The 19591-nt window shown below is 40.7% G+C and overlaps 2 protein-coding genes across 2 annotated transcripts; one reads left to right on the forward strand and one right to left on the reverse strand.

Moving 5' to 3' along the window:
• Positions 1-731: 731 nt before the first annotated feature.
• pigb (phosphatidylinositol glycan anchor biosynthesis, class B) lies at positions 732-4545 on the forward strand. The gene is made up of 13 exons (XM_076737686.1): positions 732-819; positions 986-1144; positions 1272-1401; positions 1762-1879; positions 1983-2087; positions 2232-2362; positions 2454-2594; positions 2697-2748; positions 2918-3129; positions 3363-3427; positions 3502-3721; positions 3922-4099; positions 4182-4545. The coding sequence occupies exons 2-13, from the start codon at positions 1030-1032 to the stop codon at positions 4293-4295; spliced, it is 1581 nt and encodes a 526-aa protein (XP_076593801.1). The 5' UTR covers positions 732-819; positions 986-1029; the 3' UTR covers positions 4296-4545.
• Positions 4546-6718: 2173 nt separating this feature from the next.
• On the reverse strand, positions 6719-15565 carry ccpg1 (cell cycle progression 1). Its single transcript, XM_076727590.1, has 10 exons — positions 15465-15565; positions 14524-14613; positions 13067-13184; positions 12550-12635; positions 12256-12445; positions 10725-11072; positions 10251-10366; positions 9502-9627; positions 7989-9304; positions 6719-7687 (listed from the first exon to the last, which is right to left on the reverse strand). The coding sequence occupies exons 2-10, from the start codon at positions 14581-14583 to the stop codon at positions 7498-7500; spliced, it is 2550 nt and encodes an 849-aa protein (XP_076583705.1). The 5' UTR covers positions 14584-14613; positions 15465-15565; the 3' UTR covers positions 6719-7497.
• Positions 15566-19591: the final 4026 nt, after the last annotated feature.

Raw genomic sequence — 19591 nt, forward strand, 5'->3', positions numbered from 1 at the left:
AGTAGCATGCTTTGCGACAGAAAGGCATCTTGCAATGATCACATTGACTTCAGCGACACGACAAAGACACAAGCTTAAATCTTTTAAGCAGTGGTGGAGGAAGTATCTCAGATCTTTTACATAAATAAAAATACTAATACTGCACTGTAAAAATACAAGTATCAATATCCTGCACTGAAAATGTTTCGTAAAACGTATTTATGTATTATGGGGGAACTGACAAGTAACAAAAGTAAACGTACTCAGTGTAGAAAAATTCCCCCTATTAATATGTATTATAGCATTATATTGGTATTGATCATGCATTAGGCCTAAGTTAAAAGCAACAGTTTACTATTGCAGTTGGTTGAGGTGGAACTATTTTAAGTGTATTTTGTATAGGATTGCAACTGATGACTATCACTATCATCTCTATCATTTTGTAAGTTGTTTCTATGTCTTAATTTTTACTTGGTAAGACAAAGCTGCTGTTTCTCTCTTTAAAAGCTCTAATCAATTTCTGCCTGTTCACAAATAATGGTGATATAATGTGAGTGAAGCGACGGGTTTTGTTTGTTTGTTTGTTTGTTTGGCATGTGTAAACATATGTAAACATAAACTGTAAACATATTGGCTGCCGTTTGTAGAGAATTTAACAATGTTTCAAGCTCACCACAATAAACATGTTCGCGTGGAACCTTTATTTTGAAGTTGGAAAATAACTTTTCCGGAAGTCAGTATGAATGCGGAAGCGCAGCTCAAACCTGTGAGCAGAGTTGACCCGTGGTAACTGGAAGTCAACATGAAGTTACCGACGTGTGGTCATAACAGTTTAATACTGTAGGTTAAACAGACGCAGATATTGTGCGGGTTGTTCACATGTAGCACCTGAGCAAAAAGACTTACGTTAATTTCGTATATTGAAAGTGTGTTTGATTTCCTCGTGTTGAAGGGTTCACTCAGCTTCTGAATCTGGCTGAAAACACCTGTTTTAACATCCTGACAGGTGTACTGTGTTGGTAGCAGACTGTGCAGGCAAGACAAAATGTCATGATGGAGAACATCCGACCACGTCTGAGGTTTGGGAGTAAAGTCGAAGATGTGAAACTGAGGAAACGAAAATCACTACTGTACTCCAAAGAAGATGAATCTCCTCTGAACAGCGGTGCGTTTGTGTGATATTTTCATTTGTGGGAAAAATAATAATAATAATAGATTGAGGTGATGGTGATGAAAACCAGTGTGCAGTGGAATGACATATTATTAATATGAAGTGGTTTTTACCCCCACAGGTGTGCTGAGAGCCAGAGTCGTCGTGTTCTGTTTGGTATTCAGACTGATCAACTGCTTCCTGGTTCAGACCAGCTTCGTCCCTGATGAGTACTGGCAGTCTCTGGAGGTCTCCCATCGAATGGTCTTCAAATATCCTCAGACATTATTGTCTGCAGCTGTGTGACTGGAGGACTGCAGATTGTCATTATTAGTATTAGGACAGTCTGTTTCTGCTCTGTCATCTGTGAATATGTAGAGGTAGAAAGCATTTGACTCTATAAGAAATCACATACAAAGTAACTATTGATCAGTCAGTACTGAAGAGAAGATTTTTACCATTTTGCCAGCTAGAACTCAGTTTTAGAGTTTGGCTCACATGCTCTCAAAACACGCCTTTTGTTTCTCACAGTGCAACAACACAGCAAGCAACTCTTGACATCTGTGAAGCTGAGACGAGTAGCTTATTTTTTATTTTTCTTAGATTATTTTATGCTTCCTTAATATTGTGACTTATGGGTATCTGACCTGGGAATGGAAGGCAGGAATAAGAGGATTCTGCTATCCACTCCTCTTTGCATTCATATACAAGATATTACAACTCGTAAATTGCGACTCTGTCTACCTCCTGGCAAGTTCACATATCTTTTACTTTGTGTGTTTTCACACCTTTGAGCAAATACGTTTCCTACTGTCACTTTGTGTTGCTAATCCTGGTCTGCTTGGTTCTACAGATATGGCTTCCACGAATAATTCAAGCACTCCTGGCCGCGTTTGCAGATGTGAAGTTCTTCTTCCTCATCCAAACCTTGGAAAGTCGTGATGTTGCAGCGTGGACGGTGAGCAGTTTACCTGTTTTACTGCAGTACTGCAAACGCAGAGAGGAATGAAAAGGGAGAAAGACTTATTTGATGCTGCTTCACATCGCGAGTCACCTGAAATGCACCGCTTGCCTCACTGTGTCTTCTTGTCCTGGCCTGTAGTTCTTCTGCCATCTGTGCTCGTGGTTCTCGTGGTACTGCTGCACCAGGACTCTGACCAACAGCATGGAGACCACCATCACCTGTCTGGCCCTGTTTTACTTCCCCCTCCCTGGATCCAACACACACAGCAGGTCTTGACTCATCACATCTTTCTCTTTCCTCATTCTTAATGAATCTCAGCTCTATAGATTATTTACAGATACATTGTTATTGTTTTTCCAGCAAAAAATATTTGACCCTGGTGGCCTTGGCTGTCATTGTCCGACCAACAGCTGCAATCGTCTGGTTTCCTCTGCTGATGTACCATTTCTGGCAGGAAGTTAACAAACTGAGACTCATCACTCATACAGTCATTCCTATAGGGTCTGAACCTTTAATCTCCTGTTACCTTCACCTGTACTTCATCCTCATGTCTTTATTGCACAACATCGAGTAAATCTGACATATTTCTGTCCTCATTTCCAGAGTTGTGGCTGTTGTGATTTCAACAGTGATCGACTGCATGTTCTATGAAAAGGTAAAACGTTGAATCCATGTGATTTACTCTTTTAAGTCAAATGTATAAAACGTAACACACAAGCCTTAAATATGTTGTCTTTGTGGTGTTTTCGTGGAGTTTATGTCGAACAGGATCAGCAAACGATCACATTCTGTTTCAGAGTCAACAGTTTCTCTCTGTTTTTCAGTGGACCATGGTGCAGTTCAACTTCCTGAAATTTAACATCTTCTACAGTGTGGCTGATTTTTACGGCTCTCATCCGTGGCACTGGTACTTCACTCAGGGGTTCGCCGTTGTGATCGGTCCTCATCTTCCTCTCTTTCTTCATGGATGCACCGTCGCCTACAAAAGATATAAAATTCTGCTGGCAGCAGTCATCTGGACACTCGTGGTTTACAGGTAAAACGTCACATTCATGAACTCGTATTTATCAAACTTAGGAGACAACAGAAGAAAAAAATACATTTGCTGACAGTGAAGAAACAAAACACAGACCCACTCATACAAATTTTGCTCTATGGCGCCACTAGTGGTCGAAAACTCCACAGGGTTTCTCTTTTAGCAGTTTGATGCATGTGGGTCCTGGTCAGCCGTCGGCACACAAACTAACATGTTTGGTTCCTTTTCTTCAGCTTGCTTCCTCACAAGGAGTTCAGGTTCATCTATCCGGTGCTGCCGTTCTGTATGGTCTTCTGTGGTAAGTTCTCAACTTCACATCAAACACTTCTGTGTGCTGATGAACAGCCTGTTGTAACACTTCTTCTACTGCAGGGATATCTTTGGCCAACTTGAAGGCGTGGCGACGTGCTGCTGCGACCATCCTGTTAGTGAGTAACCTGGCTGCAGCTCTGTACACCGGTCTGATCCATCAGCGAGGGACTCTGGATGTCATGAGTCATCTGCAGGCACTTTGTGACGTCAGCAACATCTCCGGCCCTCCGCAGCCTGACGTCCTCTTCCTCATGCCCTGCCACTCCACGCCTTTTTACAGGTACGGTACGCCCTGTCACACCTGAGGGACAGTGTGCAGGTGATGAGCTGCATGATGGGATCTGAATAGTGATGAGGTTATTCTAATAGAAGAAAGAAGGGGAAAGGTTCATGAACGCGGTCCAAAAGCTTACAGCTGAGACAATATAAAGCAGGAAACTTGTACAGAACATACTTTATAAAATAATCAACTCATTGCAGCCACGTCCACTGCCCCCTGAAGATGAGATTTCTTGAGTGTCCTCCAGATCTCGGAGAGGAGGGTTACGTCGATGAAGCCGACAGATTCTACGACGACCCTCTGCACTGGCTCAGGACTTCGTTTCCATACAAATCTTCTCTGCCGACCCATCTGGTTTTCTTTGATGTTTTGGAGAGGGTGAGATGATACTTCTCTACATGATATACAATTCTAAAGCTTTCAAGTGTCTAAACTTTTAATGTGTTTTTTGTTGTTGTAGGAAATCTCCGTGTTTTTGCAAGGGAATAACTTTGTGAGGACAGCGGATATATTTCATACTCATTTTCCTGAGGGAAAAGTTGGAGGAAGCATCTTTATTTTTGAAAGACGCTGACAAACACTGGAACGACGGCAGTCTTCTTTCCTTAATGACATCACAAGATACGGGTTTCCTGCTCAGACATTTTAATCTCAGATGTTGTTTTGAAACATCACATGTCTGAAATGTCTCGAATGTTGAGATAAAACTTTCTTTTCTTACTTTCTTAAACCTCCTGTTATAAAATAATTCATGTTGATCAGAAGTTGTCATTTTTGTATTGTATCAAAATGTATTTTATTAAAATAGCGTATGGTTGCCCATCACACGCTGTGGGACTCACTGAATTCTGTATGTGTGGGGGGGATTTTCCTGACAGCTCAGCCTGTCTATGCAAAGGCATTGGGATACTTCCTGCATGGCCAGTAGAGCACCAGGTGATTTGTCTTGGTACGGTGATGTCACTTCCCCTTCCCCTCCAGATGTTCCCAGTATTCTACACTGCCAGCAGCTGGGAACTCTGGGAGCTAAGAGCAGGAAGCTTAGCTCCTCTAAATAGAGAGTGTGTGTAGTGGTGTCAGTTTGTGGTGATTTTGCAGCGCTGAATGACTCATTTACTGCAAAGGAAACGACACAGCAGCAGCAGCAAGGAGATAGTTAAAATAGAAGAATTAGACGAGCTAATGACAGGAATGAGGAAGGTGCTGTTGTGTACTGTTTGTGTCTTACTGTATAAATGTGTGGGCATGTATCTGATTGTGTGTAATACATGTGAATCATCTGTAAATAGAGGAACATCACCCCCTCCTGGTTATACCCAGGTAATGAAATACAGCGTGCATATAGTGACTGTAAGCTGACAATAGCAGGCCTAAAGACACGACCCCACATTATTTATCTGTTGGTCCTGAGGAGGGGCCTGAGCCACAGGCTGGGAACCACTAGGCTAGACTAACTGTATGTAAAGTAGTTAAAACTGAAGCTCCACCTCCAGCAGGTAGAACAGAAAATTGCTGGTTATGCCTTTTACTTAGAATTCTGCTATTTTCACTGCCTTTTGGTGATAATATTTCTGTAGTTTTACTTAAGTAGAATTTTTAATACAGAACTTTGTAATGGGAAATTTTTAGATTGAGCTCTTCTTCTACCACTGGCACACAGTATTTTGTACTCGTGAAAACTGGTTTACCTTTCAGTTTCTTCCACAGTTTGAGCCTCTACATTGGCAGAGATGGACAGAGTGATGAATTTAATTTTCTCTGTCAGCAGTAGATTTATGTTCATTAGCTGTGCAACAGCGCCCTCTGCTGGTCAGTAACGTACACATACAGGGAGTCGAGGCCGGTGGCTGAACGAGCCGCTGAGCTGCAAGTGACACGAATACTTAATTAAAGAGCAGCAGTTGTGTGGGTGAGATGTAGGTTTGAGTACTGTGGTACGATGAAACAATTTATTTAACAAAAAAAAAGAAAAGAAAAAAGAAAAAGATGCAATTCAAAGATACATACAACGAAACAGACACAAAGTGCCAGTGACGAAAAAGGTATGAGTTGCTACTAAAACAGCATAAATACATATTTATGGATCCTACACTGGGTGTTGCGTAGCTTTCAGTGCGCATATCCAAAACGATTCTCAAGCCTGTCACACAGTGATCAGTGACTTTATGGTATACTTACTGATGTTTTGTCAGTGAACTAGTTGGCATGAATCATGTTACCACAATGGTTGCAGTTTGCGCACTTGTGGTTACCTGCTCTGATGCTCGAGCAGATGTTAGGTTGCACAGGGGGACGGTAACAGGTTTGTCTCTTCTGAAGCCGATGGTAGGAGCATCTGGAGGAGAATATATTGTATGGCCCAATTTTCCATGAATGTTTTGGGGGGTTTTTTTCTTCCCAATTTATTTGCTTCACTATCACAAAGTACACCTGATCGGAGCATTGGTGTTTCTTCTGATTTGGACCCGTAACTGTTCTCCAGTATGACTTTTCACATTATTGTAAGCAGTGGATCTAGTCTTATATTTATGTCCTTATATAAATAAAATAAATATTTTACCCCTTGTTTCACAGGAATGAAATGTTTTAATCTTCTTCGCAGGATTGTTTTTATAAGCCATTTACTTTCGATGGCTGGCGTCACGTAATTGCTCCCCATTATGACGTCACAGTGGGACAAATACATTCCACTGTGATGTCACAGAAAATCCTTGATGATGTCACATTTTTGTAGGCCCATTCTCATGTGACCTCATTGATGATGTCACATTTTTTACAGGCCCATTCTCATGTGACCTCATTGGTGATGTCACAGTTCAGATACTCTTACCAGCTTTCGACTAAAGGATGACACACACTCGCTCACAAACATCACCCACTGTCAGCGAACAGAACATTCACAGATATTTTGTCGCCTGATCCTGTATCTTGTATGTTATTGTATATTTGTACATAGTGTTCTTTGGGTATTTCATAGTCATGTTCCTGAGGAAAAAGTCAGAGGAAGCATCTTTATTTATGAAAGGCACTGACAAACATTGGAACAACGGCAATTTTCTGTCCTTAATGACAAGGTCACCTATGGATTTAAGTGCTCAAATAAACATGTCAAACTCAAAACTTTTTTTTTTTAGTATCACTTATCAGATGTGTCAAATGTGTTGTTTTTTTGTTATTATTATTCACAACTAAATTTGGTGTGACATTATTTTTCCAGTCCTTTTTTCCAAGACATGCAAATAAAGTAAATAAAACTGCCAGGTCCAGTTAAAAAAGCTCATGGTGGAATGTTAGAAAGCTGCAGCTCAAATCTGAAAGCAAATCACAACCCTGTCACACAAAACCTGTAGCAGCAAATTAAAACAACTACATGACTGTATATGGAGACATCCAAAATGTGGCACATCAAATCAATCATTTCCCTCTCAACAGTTTTATGCGTATTTTGAAACATAAGTTCTACAGTTGAGGACGAGTATCAGCGGTGTTTCAGCAGGAAATCTTCATCAGCTTAAAAATTTACAGGCCAAAATTTGCACATGTGTAAAATGTTAAATTAACTTCTCATGTTAGAAATTTGGGGTGATGTGAGATACGCCACGTCTTTCACTCAAACCTAATGACCATTACTTTAATAAACACAAAACAGCTCGAGGACGTTCAGTAGCATTACAAAGTTAATATTGTGCAAACTTACAAAAACAACAAGAAATTTTGCATCTAAATACAACCCAGATAGAATTTGCAACTATAATATTAAACCAGCTGAGATATTATCAGTATTTGGGATCAAACGGCATCGGACCTAGTTCTATTTTCACATCAGCCATGTGTCTGTCTGTGTTTCTTCCTGACCGGCTCCACTTGCGTTCACAGTGTGGTCGAGATCTGGCTCTCTGCTGCTTTCGCTGTTGATGCTTCACCTTCGAGTCCTTGGAGTCTGTGCTGGGTCTTTCAAACGGCCCACTGTGTGATTCAACCATAAATCATAAATGGCATCAACATTAGTGCGTTAAAAGCGTATACATGTACAAGCTGCAGCTTTTTCTTATTCACAAAACAACCAAGTTTCTCCTAACTGGGAAACATAAGGGACATATTAGTCCAAACTTAACGACTTCTGGAAAATATTCTGAAGTTTCTCAGTAAACATTCAGCTTTCTTAAAAGGTCTGAAGAGGAAACTCTTAGTTGGAAGCTTTTAGTACCCGTAAGATGGCCTCTGCTTGTAAGATAAGATACTTGTTGAATACAGTAGTGGGACTTACGTCGGGCCATAGTTTTTTGAGTAAGCCTCTCCAAAGAAGTGCCGGTAGACGTAGTCATCAAGATCTCCAAACACACCGTCATCAAGTCCGTGATACTCGTGCATGTCGGTCAGATAGTCCTCCACGCCGCTGACAAAGTCTGTGAACAGCATCCGGTCGTGGATGAAGACTCCGTTGTGGAAGAAGTTGTTGATGAACATCTCCAGATCTTTCCAGTGGTGGAAGTGGTCAACTTCCTGCTGCAGGTAGCTCTGCAGCAGCTGGTGAAATTCATCTGCTCTGATCGGCTCCATGGCTTTGTTGAAGAGACTCATGGACTCCTGATAGGCGCAGTCGAAAACTCCGGAGCATCCTTTTAAGTTGGACTTGTGGGTGTTCTGACCTCGATCTTCGTGAACTTTACCTCCTGATTTTCGGGTGTTGTGGTGGCTCTTAAAGGAGTCGTCAAGTTTGTGTGAGTGTCCATGATGAGCCCTGTGGAATCTGTGCTGCCAGGACTCCTTTGTATTCTTCTCATTATTTCTCTTATCATAAAAATCTCTGGCTTTGTTGATAAACGTTGAAGCGGAGTCCTTAAAGTTTCGGAAAGTTAATTTGACAGAATCTGAGAACTTCCTCAGGTTCTCCTTCACGGCTTCCTTTGCTTTCTTTATCTGCTCTTTGTGGTGATGTACGAACTCCTTGGTGGAGTTCTTCACAGCATCAAGTGTCTCTTTCATTTTGCCTGCCATGCCCTCTTTTGGTTTTTTGACATTGGACTCTGTGTCTCCTTTGGCTCTCTCTTCTTTGGTTTCCACATACAGCCTCTCCCACAGGTCAGAGCGCTGCTGCTCAAAGCTCAGTCTCTTCTCCACCTCCATCAGACGTGTCTGTAGCTCTTCTGCCTCTGAATCTGAACCAGCTTTCTTTCCAGCTCCAGCGCTGCGACGTCTCAGCAGGTTTAACTCTCTCCTCAGCTCATCTGTAACCTTTCTCTCTTTGTCAAGCTTCTTCCTCAGTGTCTGTGCTTCTGCCATCATGTCCTCCCTCTGGACGTGAAAGCCTCTGATCATCCGTTTCTCTTCCTCCAGCTGGTCTTTCAGCCTCTGGTTCTCCGACAGCAGCGATTCAGCACTAGCTCCCATCGCCTCCCGATCTCTAATCTTGGAGCGCAGGTTTCTCAGCTCCTCCTGTAAGGTGGACAAGGACATTTCTTCACGTTCCAGGGAACTTTTCAGCAGTTGGTTCTCAGCTGTCAACATCTGCTGCTGAGCCTCAATATCAGTCCTCTCCTCAGCCTTCTGTTTCAGCAGCATTTCCAGGTCATCTCTCTGGGCCTGAATGGGACAACAAAGTACAAAAGAAGGTTAAAAAAAATGGCTTTTCATGGTGTCTACAAGAGTCATGACCAGTGTTCACTCAAATCATTCCACACATATTTGAACTGTGAAACAAAATGTAAGAAGAAAAGTACCACAAAAAGTTTTCTTATTATAACATTTGCATTTGTTATGCATTTGTCTTATTTAGTTACCTGAATATGTGCTTGTTTGACATTGAGCTCCTGGTTCTCATTCTTTATCTTCTCAAGCACATCTGTGAACAGTGAAATAACTTTTTGCTCATCCAGGTCATCCAGGTCAAAGTCACTCATCTCAACCTGTGAGAGAAAAAGAAGAAACAAGTTATGGTCCATGTGAGTTGTGGGTACGTGGGTCATGACTGCTGAAGGTGATCAGATCTGAACATCCAAAAATATGAATCATTCAGCATCTGAGTTAGTAGGTGAAAAAGAAAACAAAATCAAACTCAAAAGGTAGTTTTTACAACAACGACCTGTAATTAAATAAGTCATCATGACAACATTTACATTTATTATGTGTTTATTTTATGTCATCAGAGTGAAATGTGGATTTCCAAGTTATTTGCACCAAAGGCCTGCTTAACCATAAACTGGTGGTGATATTTTGGGATACTTTCCATTTACACAAAATAACCAAAAAACACAAAAACACCCGTCTGGTGTAACAGAAGTAAATGAAAGAGCTTTGCAGTAAATATTACCTGAATTAAAACTGTACATTTCTGCTTTATTCCTCTGTGTTGACTCAACACAATGGTAGATTTGAAGTAATTGTAAATAAATACAAAAATAAGTATTGTGTATAAAAGTAGTCACAAAATTCAAAAGCAAGGTAAAGAATGAGTTAATGATTATTGTGATGTACAGTCTGCAGCATAACAGCTTATTATTGCTGACCTGTGACCTGTGTTGTCACTGACCTGGTTTGTCAAAGGTTGGTCTCTAACATGTCTGTAAAGCAGATCTCTCACACCATCAAGTTCATTCACTCTGATTTTCTCCACTGTTTTCTGTCTTTCTTGAATCTGGACTGTGCCTGTAAATGGGATTTGTAAAACAAACACATTATTTACAGACAACATTAGAAAGCATTGTTGAGGTAAGGCTACATGTGATGAAGCAGTAGTCCTACAGTGGTCTATAAGGTCTATAAAACTCGGACACACAGTTATGAGGAGAAAAACTGGCGCAGATATAAAACTGCTCAAAGTTCACATAAGAACTGTAGTTCCCACCAAAGATAAGAAGTGCTCATGTATCTCTTGCACCAGGTCTTACAATCAAACTATGGCACCATGTGAAAAGAAACTATGGTTAGAAAGAGTATATAAATATATTCTCAGCACTTACTATAATGTGAGTAAAATCTCCCAGTTGTGCAGTGGATTTCTTACCATAGAAGTGTCCAAAGCCCATGCTGATGGCTACAACAAGGGCAATCAGGATACACTTGTTGAGGATGCTGCTGCCCTGGCCTTGCATTTGGACATCCAAAGCAGCAGCGGGTCTAACTTCTGCCTGCTCCTCTTGCTGCCCCTCATCATCATCTTCCTCCTCATCCTCCTCCTCCTCCTCCTCCTCACTCTGGCCAGACTCCAGCGCCTCCTCCTCCTCAGGCTCTGTCAAGACGCTCGTGTTACTCTTCCTCAACCTTCGTCTTCGGACAACAGAGCCGCCGCTTTGTCCTGCCTCATCCTCGCTGCTGCTGGAGTTTGTCACTGCAGGCTGCTGCGCTGGGAAAACTACAGCAAAATACACAAAGTAATGGTTGTGATGATCATATGGTGCAAAGAAATAAGAAAGAAAGAGCTACACACGAATATAACAGGCTCAGAAAACACACCAAAGTATGGTTAGGAACTGAAATTCAGTTCTAAATTAGAACCAAATCCAAAATCGAAGAATCCTGTATCCATTACATGTGCATCAACACGACAGCATATTGGTTTGTTTACATACGAACATGCATGGCTAACAAGATTACAGTGTGAGAGATGGGCCACAGTTAATGTGAAAAGTGTGACTTCACTTTACAAAGAAGCTGTAAGTTAGGTGCACATCAAATTTGGCCAAACATTGAAGGCAGCACACCATTGATCTAAACAAATGTGACAAACTGATTATATGTATTCATATTTTCTATGGAGGTTCTGTACTTGATGAATTTACATATACACACATGCTTATCTAATTGTCCGTGTGCAAATGAATTGGTCACTTATCTTGTTGCTGAATAAATTTCTTCTTATGACTTAAATTTGATTACTACTAACTTGTTTTACTAGTATTTGGTTCTTGGTGTTGTTTTGATGACCTGTACCAGATGGTTGTTAATCAATCTCTAAAATGCTGAGGAAAGCCCAGGGCTGAAACACACCTGTTTCCATCTGCTGCTGTGTATCATTAAAAGTGTTGCATTCTTGTTTACGAGTACTGACGACTTAATTTTGCATAATATCTGCTCACAATTCTTAAATTAATTACACTTTGATTTTAACGAGACCTACAAAGATCCACACATGCACATGTTTTTTTCATATGTGGTGAACATGCTTTTAAAAGAAGCACAGCTGGCTCACATGAGCGTATGTTCTAGTCAGCAACTGATGAGGATTAGTTCTGTGCATTCCTGAGCAAGCTTAGCATCATATTAGGTTCACACTGGTTTCAATCGGGCCACCTGGAAAAGAGCGGCCTCCAGTGAGCTGACTTCTCAGATGGTAGCCTAAGTTCACAAGACTCTGTGGCAGTTTCCAGTGACTCAACATCAAACCTGCTTTGTGATGTAGAAAACAAGCAAAGAAAGAAAGTTCTTGTGTTGATGTGTCACATTTCTCTACGTTGCCTCTCAAAGTCACCCAGCTAAAGAAGACATGGGGACTGTTCAGTGTGTCCATGTGTGGGTGTGTGTTGCTGCAGCCCTACCTGTCTCTGCAGTGGTGAAGGCGTACTGGCTGCTGCAGGAGGTGCCGAGGTAGAACTCCTCACTGGCTGCTGCCTCTTCATCCACCTCAACGTGCTCGTCCCCCTTCGAGTCTCCTAGAGTCACAATGTCCGAGTGTTCGCTGGAGGACAGCAGAGTCACATGCTGTTTCCTTGGGGTGTTGTCTCCGGCCTGGAGAATATACAATATATTGAAGATGGAAGCAATGGGAGCAGCAACAGAGTGATTCTGGGTTATTTAAAGAATAAGTCATGCAGGTTAATTGTCTGTCTCACCTGTGAGGAATACAGTGTCTCATCTATGGCTTGTTCGCGCAGAGTGTCATCAAGTGAATCAGAAACCCTCTCTTCAACGCACTCGTCTGAGAATACAATAAACACAAATTGAGATAAATATTTGATTTATGATTGTTTTGATTATGTCACATATGCTAAATGTTAGCATGGTGACAGTCATAGTCAGAGGCACAAGTACTTTCACTATACTATTTCACTATTTTCTTAGAAGAAAAAAAAAATGCGAACAGGTAAGTTCATAAAAATGAGTTTTAAGGAGTGGTAAATGGTGTGACTTTCAGATGTCTCACAAAGTCAACACTGGTAAATAGCATTCAGCTGAATGCTCTCAATTGTTCTGTCACTTCCTTATATTCCTCTGAGCACATAAACCAATGTACCCAAAAAACTTTTTATTTTTCTAATATGACATACTTCTGACATAATTTACAGTTAATATTACTAACAAATCTACTACTGTTAAACAAAGGTCAAAAAACAAATATAGGATTTTTACCAGGAGATGCAGAGGCCCGTGTGTCCTGCACCTTTTTTTCCTCCACCGGAGGGCGCTCTAGCAGCTCGGCTCCATATTCCACCACTGCCTCTGATCCCAATGTCTCTATATCTGAACCCTGAAAACACAGTGAGCATAAATTGAAACTGAGCATGATGGAAGAAATTCCTCTTTATGTATCATCAGATTTATAAAAACTCCTCACTGGACACATGGCATGTGCCACCCTACTTCAAAACCTCCAACATCCCACCCCCAAAAAGCAAGGACCACAGGACTAAATGACTACAGACCTGTCGCCCTGACCTCAAAGCTATCACCAATCCATTCCTGGACCCCCTGCAGTTTGCCTACAGCAGCAACAGGTCTGTAGATGATGTGGTCAACCTGGCACTCTACTTCATCTTCCAGGGCTTGGACTCCTCAGGAACCTATGCCAGGATCCTGCATGTGGCTCTGTTCTGAATACCATGACCCTGGCTATGCTGCAGAACAAGTTCTTCAAGCTGAGTCTGCCTGACTCCGTCTGCAGGTGGATCACTGACTCCCTGGTTGACAAGAGGCAGCAAGGAAAGCTGGGGAAATGTGTCTCAGCCTCGCAGATCATTAGCACTGGATCCCCCCAAGGCTGCGTCCTTCCCCCTTTGTTCTTCTACCTGTACACCCACAGCAGCAGCTTCAGTCATCAGTCATGCGCCTGAAGTTTAAGTCCATTACGGAAAGAGACCAGTCCCACCCACCTCCATGACCCTGTGGGACTCTCCAGTCTACACTGTGGTGTAGACTGCAGTGGAGGTACTTCCTATAGCAGCTGAAAAGTTCAAACTGCCAAGGATTATGATGGTGCACTTCTACACTGCAATCATTGCATCCATCCTCACCTCCTCCACCATTACCTGGTACACTGCTGCCACTGCCTGGGACAAGGACAAACTGCAGTGTATCATTCGCTCTGCAGGTAAACTCATGCTCGACCACTTCCACCGTAGACATAAACTTTTTCAGACATTCTCCTCTGACTACACACCATCAGGACCAATGCCTCATGCCTTAAGATTGCTTTCATCTTTATTTGTATTTTCTCATACAACGTTTATTATGCACCATTACACCAAGGCAAATTCTTTGTATGTGAAAACCTACTTGGCAATAAACCTTGAAAAAGGAAAAACAGCAACTGCAACAAATTAGAAGTAAAAATAGTCTTAAATTACACGAACCCAGCTTGTCTTTTCATTCTGTTTCAGATATTTAACTTATGTTCAACACTTTCTTATTACCAAAACCCCAGCTTGGAGTTCAGCAATTAAAGAGTATTTTGCATACAACCCCGTTTCTAAAAAAGGTGGGGTGCTGTGTAAAACCTAAATAAAAGCAGAATGCAACCATTTACAAATGAACTATCAACAATGGTTTTACAAAGTAAAAGTAAAAAAGTAAGGAAAAACAATTCGTACCTCATTACTAATAATGGTCCAGCCACAGGACGACTCTGCATCGCTTGACGTCTCTGACATTTCTGTCAGTTGTCAGCAATATGCACGGATCTAGAGGAGATAATAAGGTTAAACACTGGAGACGTTCTGCTGAGATATTACATTTGTTTTCTTTTTCCTTTACTGATATTTATTTTCTTGTCTCTTCTGCCTTTCATCCACAGTGGAAGGCATTGGAAAAAAAAATCATTGTACATGGAAAACTGTGCATATGACAGTCAACACTTTGACATTACTTTGACTTAAAATGCAGAAAGCTGATTCTGTAACAGTTTCACTTTGTGGAGTACTGGAAAAGTCTTCCTCACTGGGAGATACTGGAAACAACTTAAGGTTCTTTTAGGATTAAAAAGTGACACAAAAGTTTTGAGTGTGCAGAGACACAGAATATTAACTATGAGCCACACCTGGTTGTTTTCCAAACAAATGAAAATGTTAGCAAATCAATAGTTAAGCAGCATCTCGGCACGAGGCCCTGTCTAGTCATTAGTCTTCTGTAGCTTGTCAGGAACTTGACACTGTAATCTCTATTTAAATATGTCCGTAACTTCTACAACTAACAAACAGGAGGGACAGCGACCTCTCGGGGATGGACCACTGTAACAACTAACTGGTGATTTCAGCTCCTGCGGCCTGACGATGAAAACAAACAAACAACAGATGCAACAACGGAGAACACAGCGGCCTTTAGCTGTAGCTAACATTAGCTTCGCCCGATAACATGAAATAATTACATTCAACGGTTGGTTCGCAGCGAGTTAACTAACAGGCGAGCTATTAACGTCTCTTCTCTGGGCATCGCCCAAACATATAAGTAGTGCCATAGACAAGGTGCATTGTCTGTAGAAACCTCCTAACATCGCTAGCTTTTCAAAAAAAATAAGAAAAATGACTAAACTCACCGGTGTTTTGCGCCCAACGACAACGCAGCTGTTTACAAGCAGCTCCAGAGTTATTGCAGTCTGCCCTAGTCCAGGTTATCCGTTAACGACACTACGAAGCCGACTATAGATGGGAAATGTAGTTTAAATCTGACATATGTTGCCACGCAGAGCCAAGTCTCCGCTCAACTGTTGGAACTTCATTTCCTATGGGTCAGCGCGGTGTCCAGGCAGGTTCAGGGAGGGCGGAGCCACCCGTGTAGAAAAAGAGCTTGTGGCTCGGAAAAAATGTAAACAAGGAAGCGTGACAAAGCAGACTACCCACAGGAATAACTAAGACGAAAAGAAAAGAAAACTAACTCATTTATGTATTTTGTACAGTTGTGCAGCGTTAGCAGAAGTTTTAAAAAGCTTGTCGCTCATGTTTAAAAGTTTTAACCGCCCACCAGAAAGCACGTGGTAGTCGTTGTTGTGGGCTGTGAGCGCGTGTCCTCTGGCTCTCTGTCAACAGGTTGCTTGGTTAGGTGTTCGTAAGTTATGTTGCTTAGCTGGTAGATCCGGATCAGTAACTCTAAATACTTGTGCAGTGACTTACAGCATGTGCAACATGGGAACGCTCACCTGTCGTCAACACCAACACGTTACCCGTGGTCGTATTATTTTCACGGTGCTTTAAATTGAAGCAAAAAGGAATTAACGCTGCTAAATACTGACAGTATAACGTCACTGACACAAAATTAGCACTATTATTGTATTGGACATAACTGGACACATGAATGTTGTCATGATTAAGATTGAAAATTGGCATAAACAAAACTCAAACTAGTCGCCATCCTATTTGTTTCGCAAAATTGAAATCACATTTGTAGTGAAGTGTGAAAACTCCAAGCTCTACATAATTAAAGTTTGTGGAATGCGCCCATCAAGATTATAAATAATTATTTATTAAGTATCCTGGTGTATTTATTGTAGTTTTTTTTGTTTTTAATACATTATTGTAAAAGCATGTCATTGTGGATAAGTATTCAGTATTCCGTTTTTATTCCAGTATTTAGGTCTACTTGGACTGTTCTGACACTCCACAACAAAACCAGTGCAGGAAAAAAGGAAATAAATAGCAGGACACAGCCAGTCAGATGTGGTTTGTAGCTCTATGTAACCATGCACACAGTGGTTATGCATAGTGAGGAGATGCAGAAGAAGAATTGAGTTATACAATGAGCACTTGGATTGTTACTTATTGTAAACCTGAGTTTAGCTGTTGGAAAACTGTATCAGCGGAGAAAACAGATTGCGGCATCCTCGTCACCGTAACGGACACAGTTTTTCATGTGTAATATTGTTACTGTGTACAGTTACAGACCTTACAAACAGAGCAGAGTCAATGTGTCCTCAGCTCAAAGTGAGTGTCATTAACTATATTATACAGTGAAAGTTCAAAGTAAACTGAAGAACTTTTTTACATCTCTGTCATTTTTTCCAAATCAGTTTTCTTTGATCATATTTATTCAGGGTGTAATAAAGTGCACATGAATATCTTAAAATCTTACTTTTTTTTTTTTTTTTTTTTTTCCAATATTGCACACCATCAGGACCAATGCCTCATGCCTTAAGATTGCTTTCATCTTTATTTATATTTTCTCATACTACGTTTATTATGCACCATTACACCAAGGCAAATTCTTTGTATGTGAAAACCTACTTGGCAATAAACCTGATTTGGATTCTGAAAAAATTCAGAATGCAGCCATTTACAAATGAACTACCAACAATGGTTTTACAAAGTGTTCCTGAGCCAAAACACCAAAACACCAAAACACCAAAACACCAAGGCTCGTTCCACATGCATGAAATGGTTGTAATTCGAGTTATCATAGAGTAGCAGTAGAGGTCAGTGTTGTCAAGGCTATGGCAATTTTGCATAAAGCTCTGCAGGGAGAGAGTGTGTGTGTGTGGTGATGACTGAATGTACTGGTGCTTTGCTTATTGTTTTACATAATGGCAAATATAGTATGAGCTCATATGCATGCAGCAATTGACCAGCAACAGCATCAACAACACTGAATTTTAGACCAAATGAAGTCCAGTAGTGTGATGGAGGATGTGTGTAATTCTGGATATTAGACAATCTTTAACACTAATGTGACATAATGTTCAGTCCAGCACAGCTAGATTAAGTTGTATCAGCATGTTTATGGAAAATTTACATATATGTTTTTTTGAAGGGGCTCTCTGTCCCCTCTAAACCACAGTGTCTCTGTGCAAAGCACTATTATGTACAAAATGGTGATTACAAATGAAAGTAATCTTAAGGCTCTAAAAGTCAGATGCTGTGCCCCAGTTTAAGACCTGCTTAACTGAGCTCACTGGTGTATTACATACGGAGAAAGCATGATGAGCAGTCTTTATTCATGTTCTTATATTTGGCAGCCAAAGGTCATTATTGTTTTTAAATATGCCCGTTTTTTAAAATTCTTTGTTTTCACTTTGTTTTTTGATGCGTCTGTTTTCTATACTGCACTATGGAAAATCAATAAAAACGTGCAGCATGTAATGTTGTAGTTGGTGCTAATTTTAACTACCTCAATAACTAACACCCCCTCAACCAACAGCAACAGTAAAATGCTGCTTTTAATAATCTAATGATATAATATATAATAGCACAACAGTCACTGGCACATGTTTCTCATTGACTACTTTCAATACTTCCTGATTATACAACCTTTTTCAAGATTTTGAAAGCCTTGCTGCTTGTAAATTAACTCATCACTCTTTACGAGTTGTTAAAAAGAACAATTCACAGATCTAACATAACTACAAGTGAGTACAATTCTAAAGTACAGTACAGTTCTTGTACCTAAGTTACTTTTCACCTCTGATATAAGTGTTGGTACACAGCATACGATACACATTTATATTTTCAAATTAGTTTCCTGTCTGGAAGGTCATTCAAGCAAACTGTGGATAAATGATTTCACACCAGCAATGAATGAACGTTTCACTTGTCCTGAGTCCCAGAACAGGGACTCAAAGCAAGTTCAGTCAAGACAAGTTGCAATTTTTGTATTTTTATTTAAACTGAGAATCAGACTTTTCATAATTATTCACTGTCTAAAATCTCCTAACTATACATTCTTGGCAAAAAAAACAACTTGAGAATGATTTTGCGGACAAACTGACAAAATTTAACAAACCATGAACAGATAATATCAGAAAACATAATAAGTACAAAAAGGTACATTCAATTTTCAAGCCTTGAGACCAGCTTTGTCTTTGAGGAGGAGCAGCTGTGGGTTCCCCTGAGTTTGACTGTGAATGACCCAGAGCGCTCCTCCCCACATTATTTAAACACAACATTACTGCAAAAGGGAGAACAAACAGTGAGTCAGATCATACGCAGACCAGACTCAGCATTTTATCACCTTCAATTCACATGCTCGGACAGGAACCAATTCCAACATAAGACCACTCAAGCGATGAAAGACAGCAGACCAACGTCCTGGGCCCCTTGTCTGATAATGGCACATCTCAACCTCGATCTTACAGACATGGATGACCCAAGTGTATTGCATCTGCACCTATCATAAGAATATAACAAAATGAAAAGCAGAGGTAGCACTTATGTTCCTGTGTGAGCTACAAAAGGCCCAATTCAGAACCTGTATGACTCCAGTGGTTGTGTGTGTAATGAGCTGCAGTTCTTGTGAAGTAGGTCAGAATCTGTGTATGTATTTTGTTCTGGGTTCAGAAAATCAGCATGAGCACATTTTCAGAGTCTGAATTGAGCCCTTAAAGGTCTACACACATAATGTATGAGGAAAACTGGATGTTGTGGAAATAAATGATGATTAAGAAACAGCGTAATATTTCCATCCTGCTGCCTCGTACTATAACACATTATACAATCATAAAATGATGATGGGTACACTGAAAATGACAACATTTCACATAAAGATAGGACGCTTTTAAAGTTATCTCTTGCCAATATGCAGCGGTGACCTTTCAAAAACATCTTTGGTTTACATTGTTTGCTTTTCAAATGAAAGTTAAACTGATTGTGTCACTTCTCATCACCAACATTTCCCATGATTGAATCCTCTGCAGAATCCTCTGATTAAAAACACAGACATGTGAAAACGCTTGTACAC

This window comes from Chaetodon auriga, chromosome 1 (assembly GCF_051107435.1).
Source record: "Chaetodon auriga isolate fChaAug3 chromosome 1, fChaAug3.hap1, whole genome shotgun sequence".
In the NCBI taxonomy this organism is placed as follows: Eukaryota; Metazoa; Chordata; class Actinopteri; order Chaetodontiformes; family Chaetodontidae; genus Chaetodon; species Chaetodon auriga.

Coding starts and splice junctions, on each gene's coding strand:
- pigb (XM_076737686.1), top strand. CDS start 1,030: ATGATGGAGAACATCCGACCACGTCTGAGGTTTGGGAGTAAAGTCGAA. Junction 2,088..2,231: donor GTGATGTTGCAGCGTGGACG/GTGAGCAGTTTA, acceptor CCTGGCCTGTAG/TTCTTCTGCCATCTGTGCTC. Junction 3,722..3,921: donor CACTCCACGCCTTTTTACAG/GTACGGTACGCC, acceptor AACTCATTGCAG/CCACGTCCACTGCCCCCTGA.
- ccpg1 (XM_076727590.1), bottom strand. CDS start 14,583: ATGTCAGAGACGTCAAGCGATGCAGAGTCGTCCTGTGGCTGGACCATT. Junction 12,636..13,066: donor ACGGGCCTCTGCATCTCCTG/GTAAAAATCCTA, acceptor TTGTATTCTCAG/ACGAGTGCGTTGAAGAGAGG. Junction 10,367..10,724: donor GGGCTTTGGACACTTCTATG/GTAAGAAATCCA, acceptor TCCCATTTACAG/GCACAGTCCAGATTCAAGAA.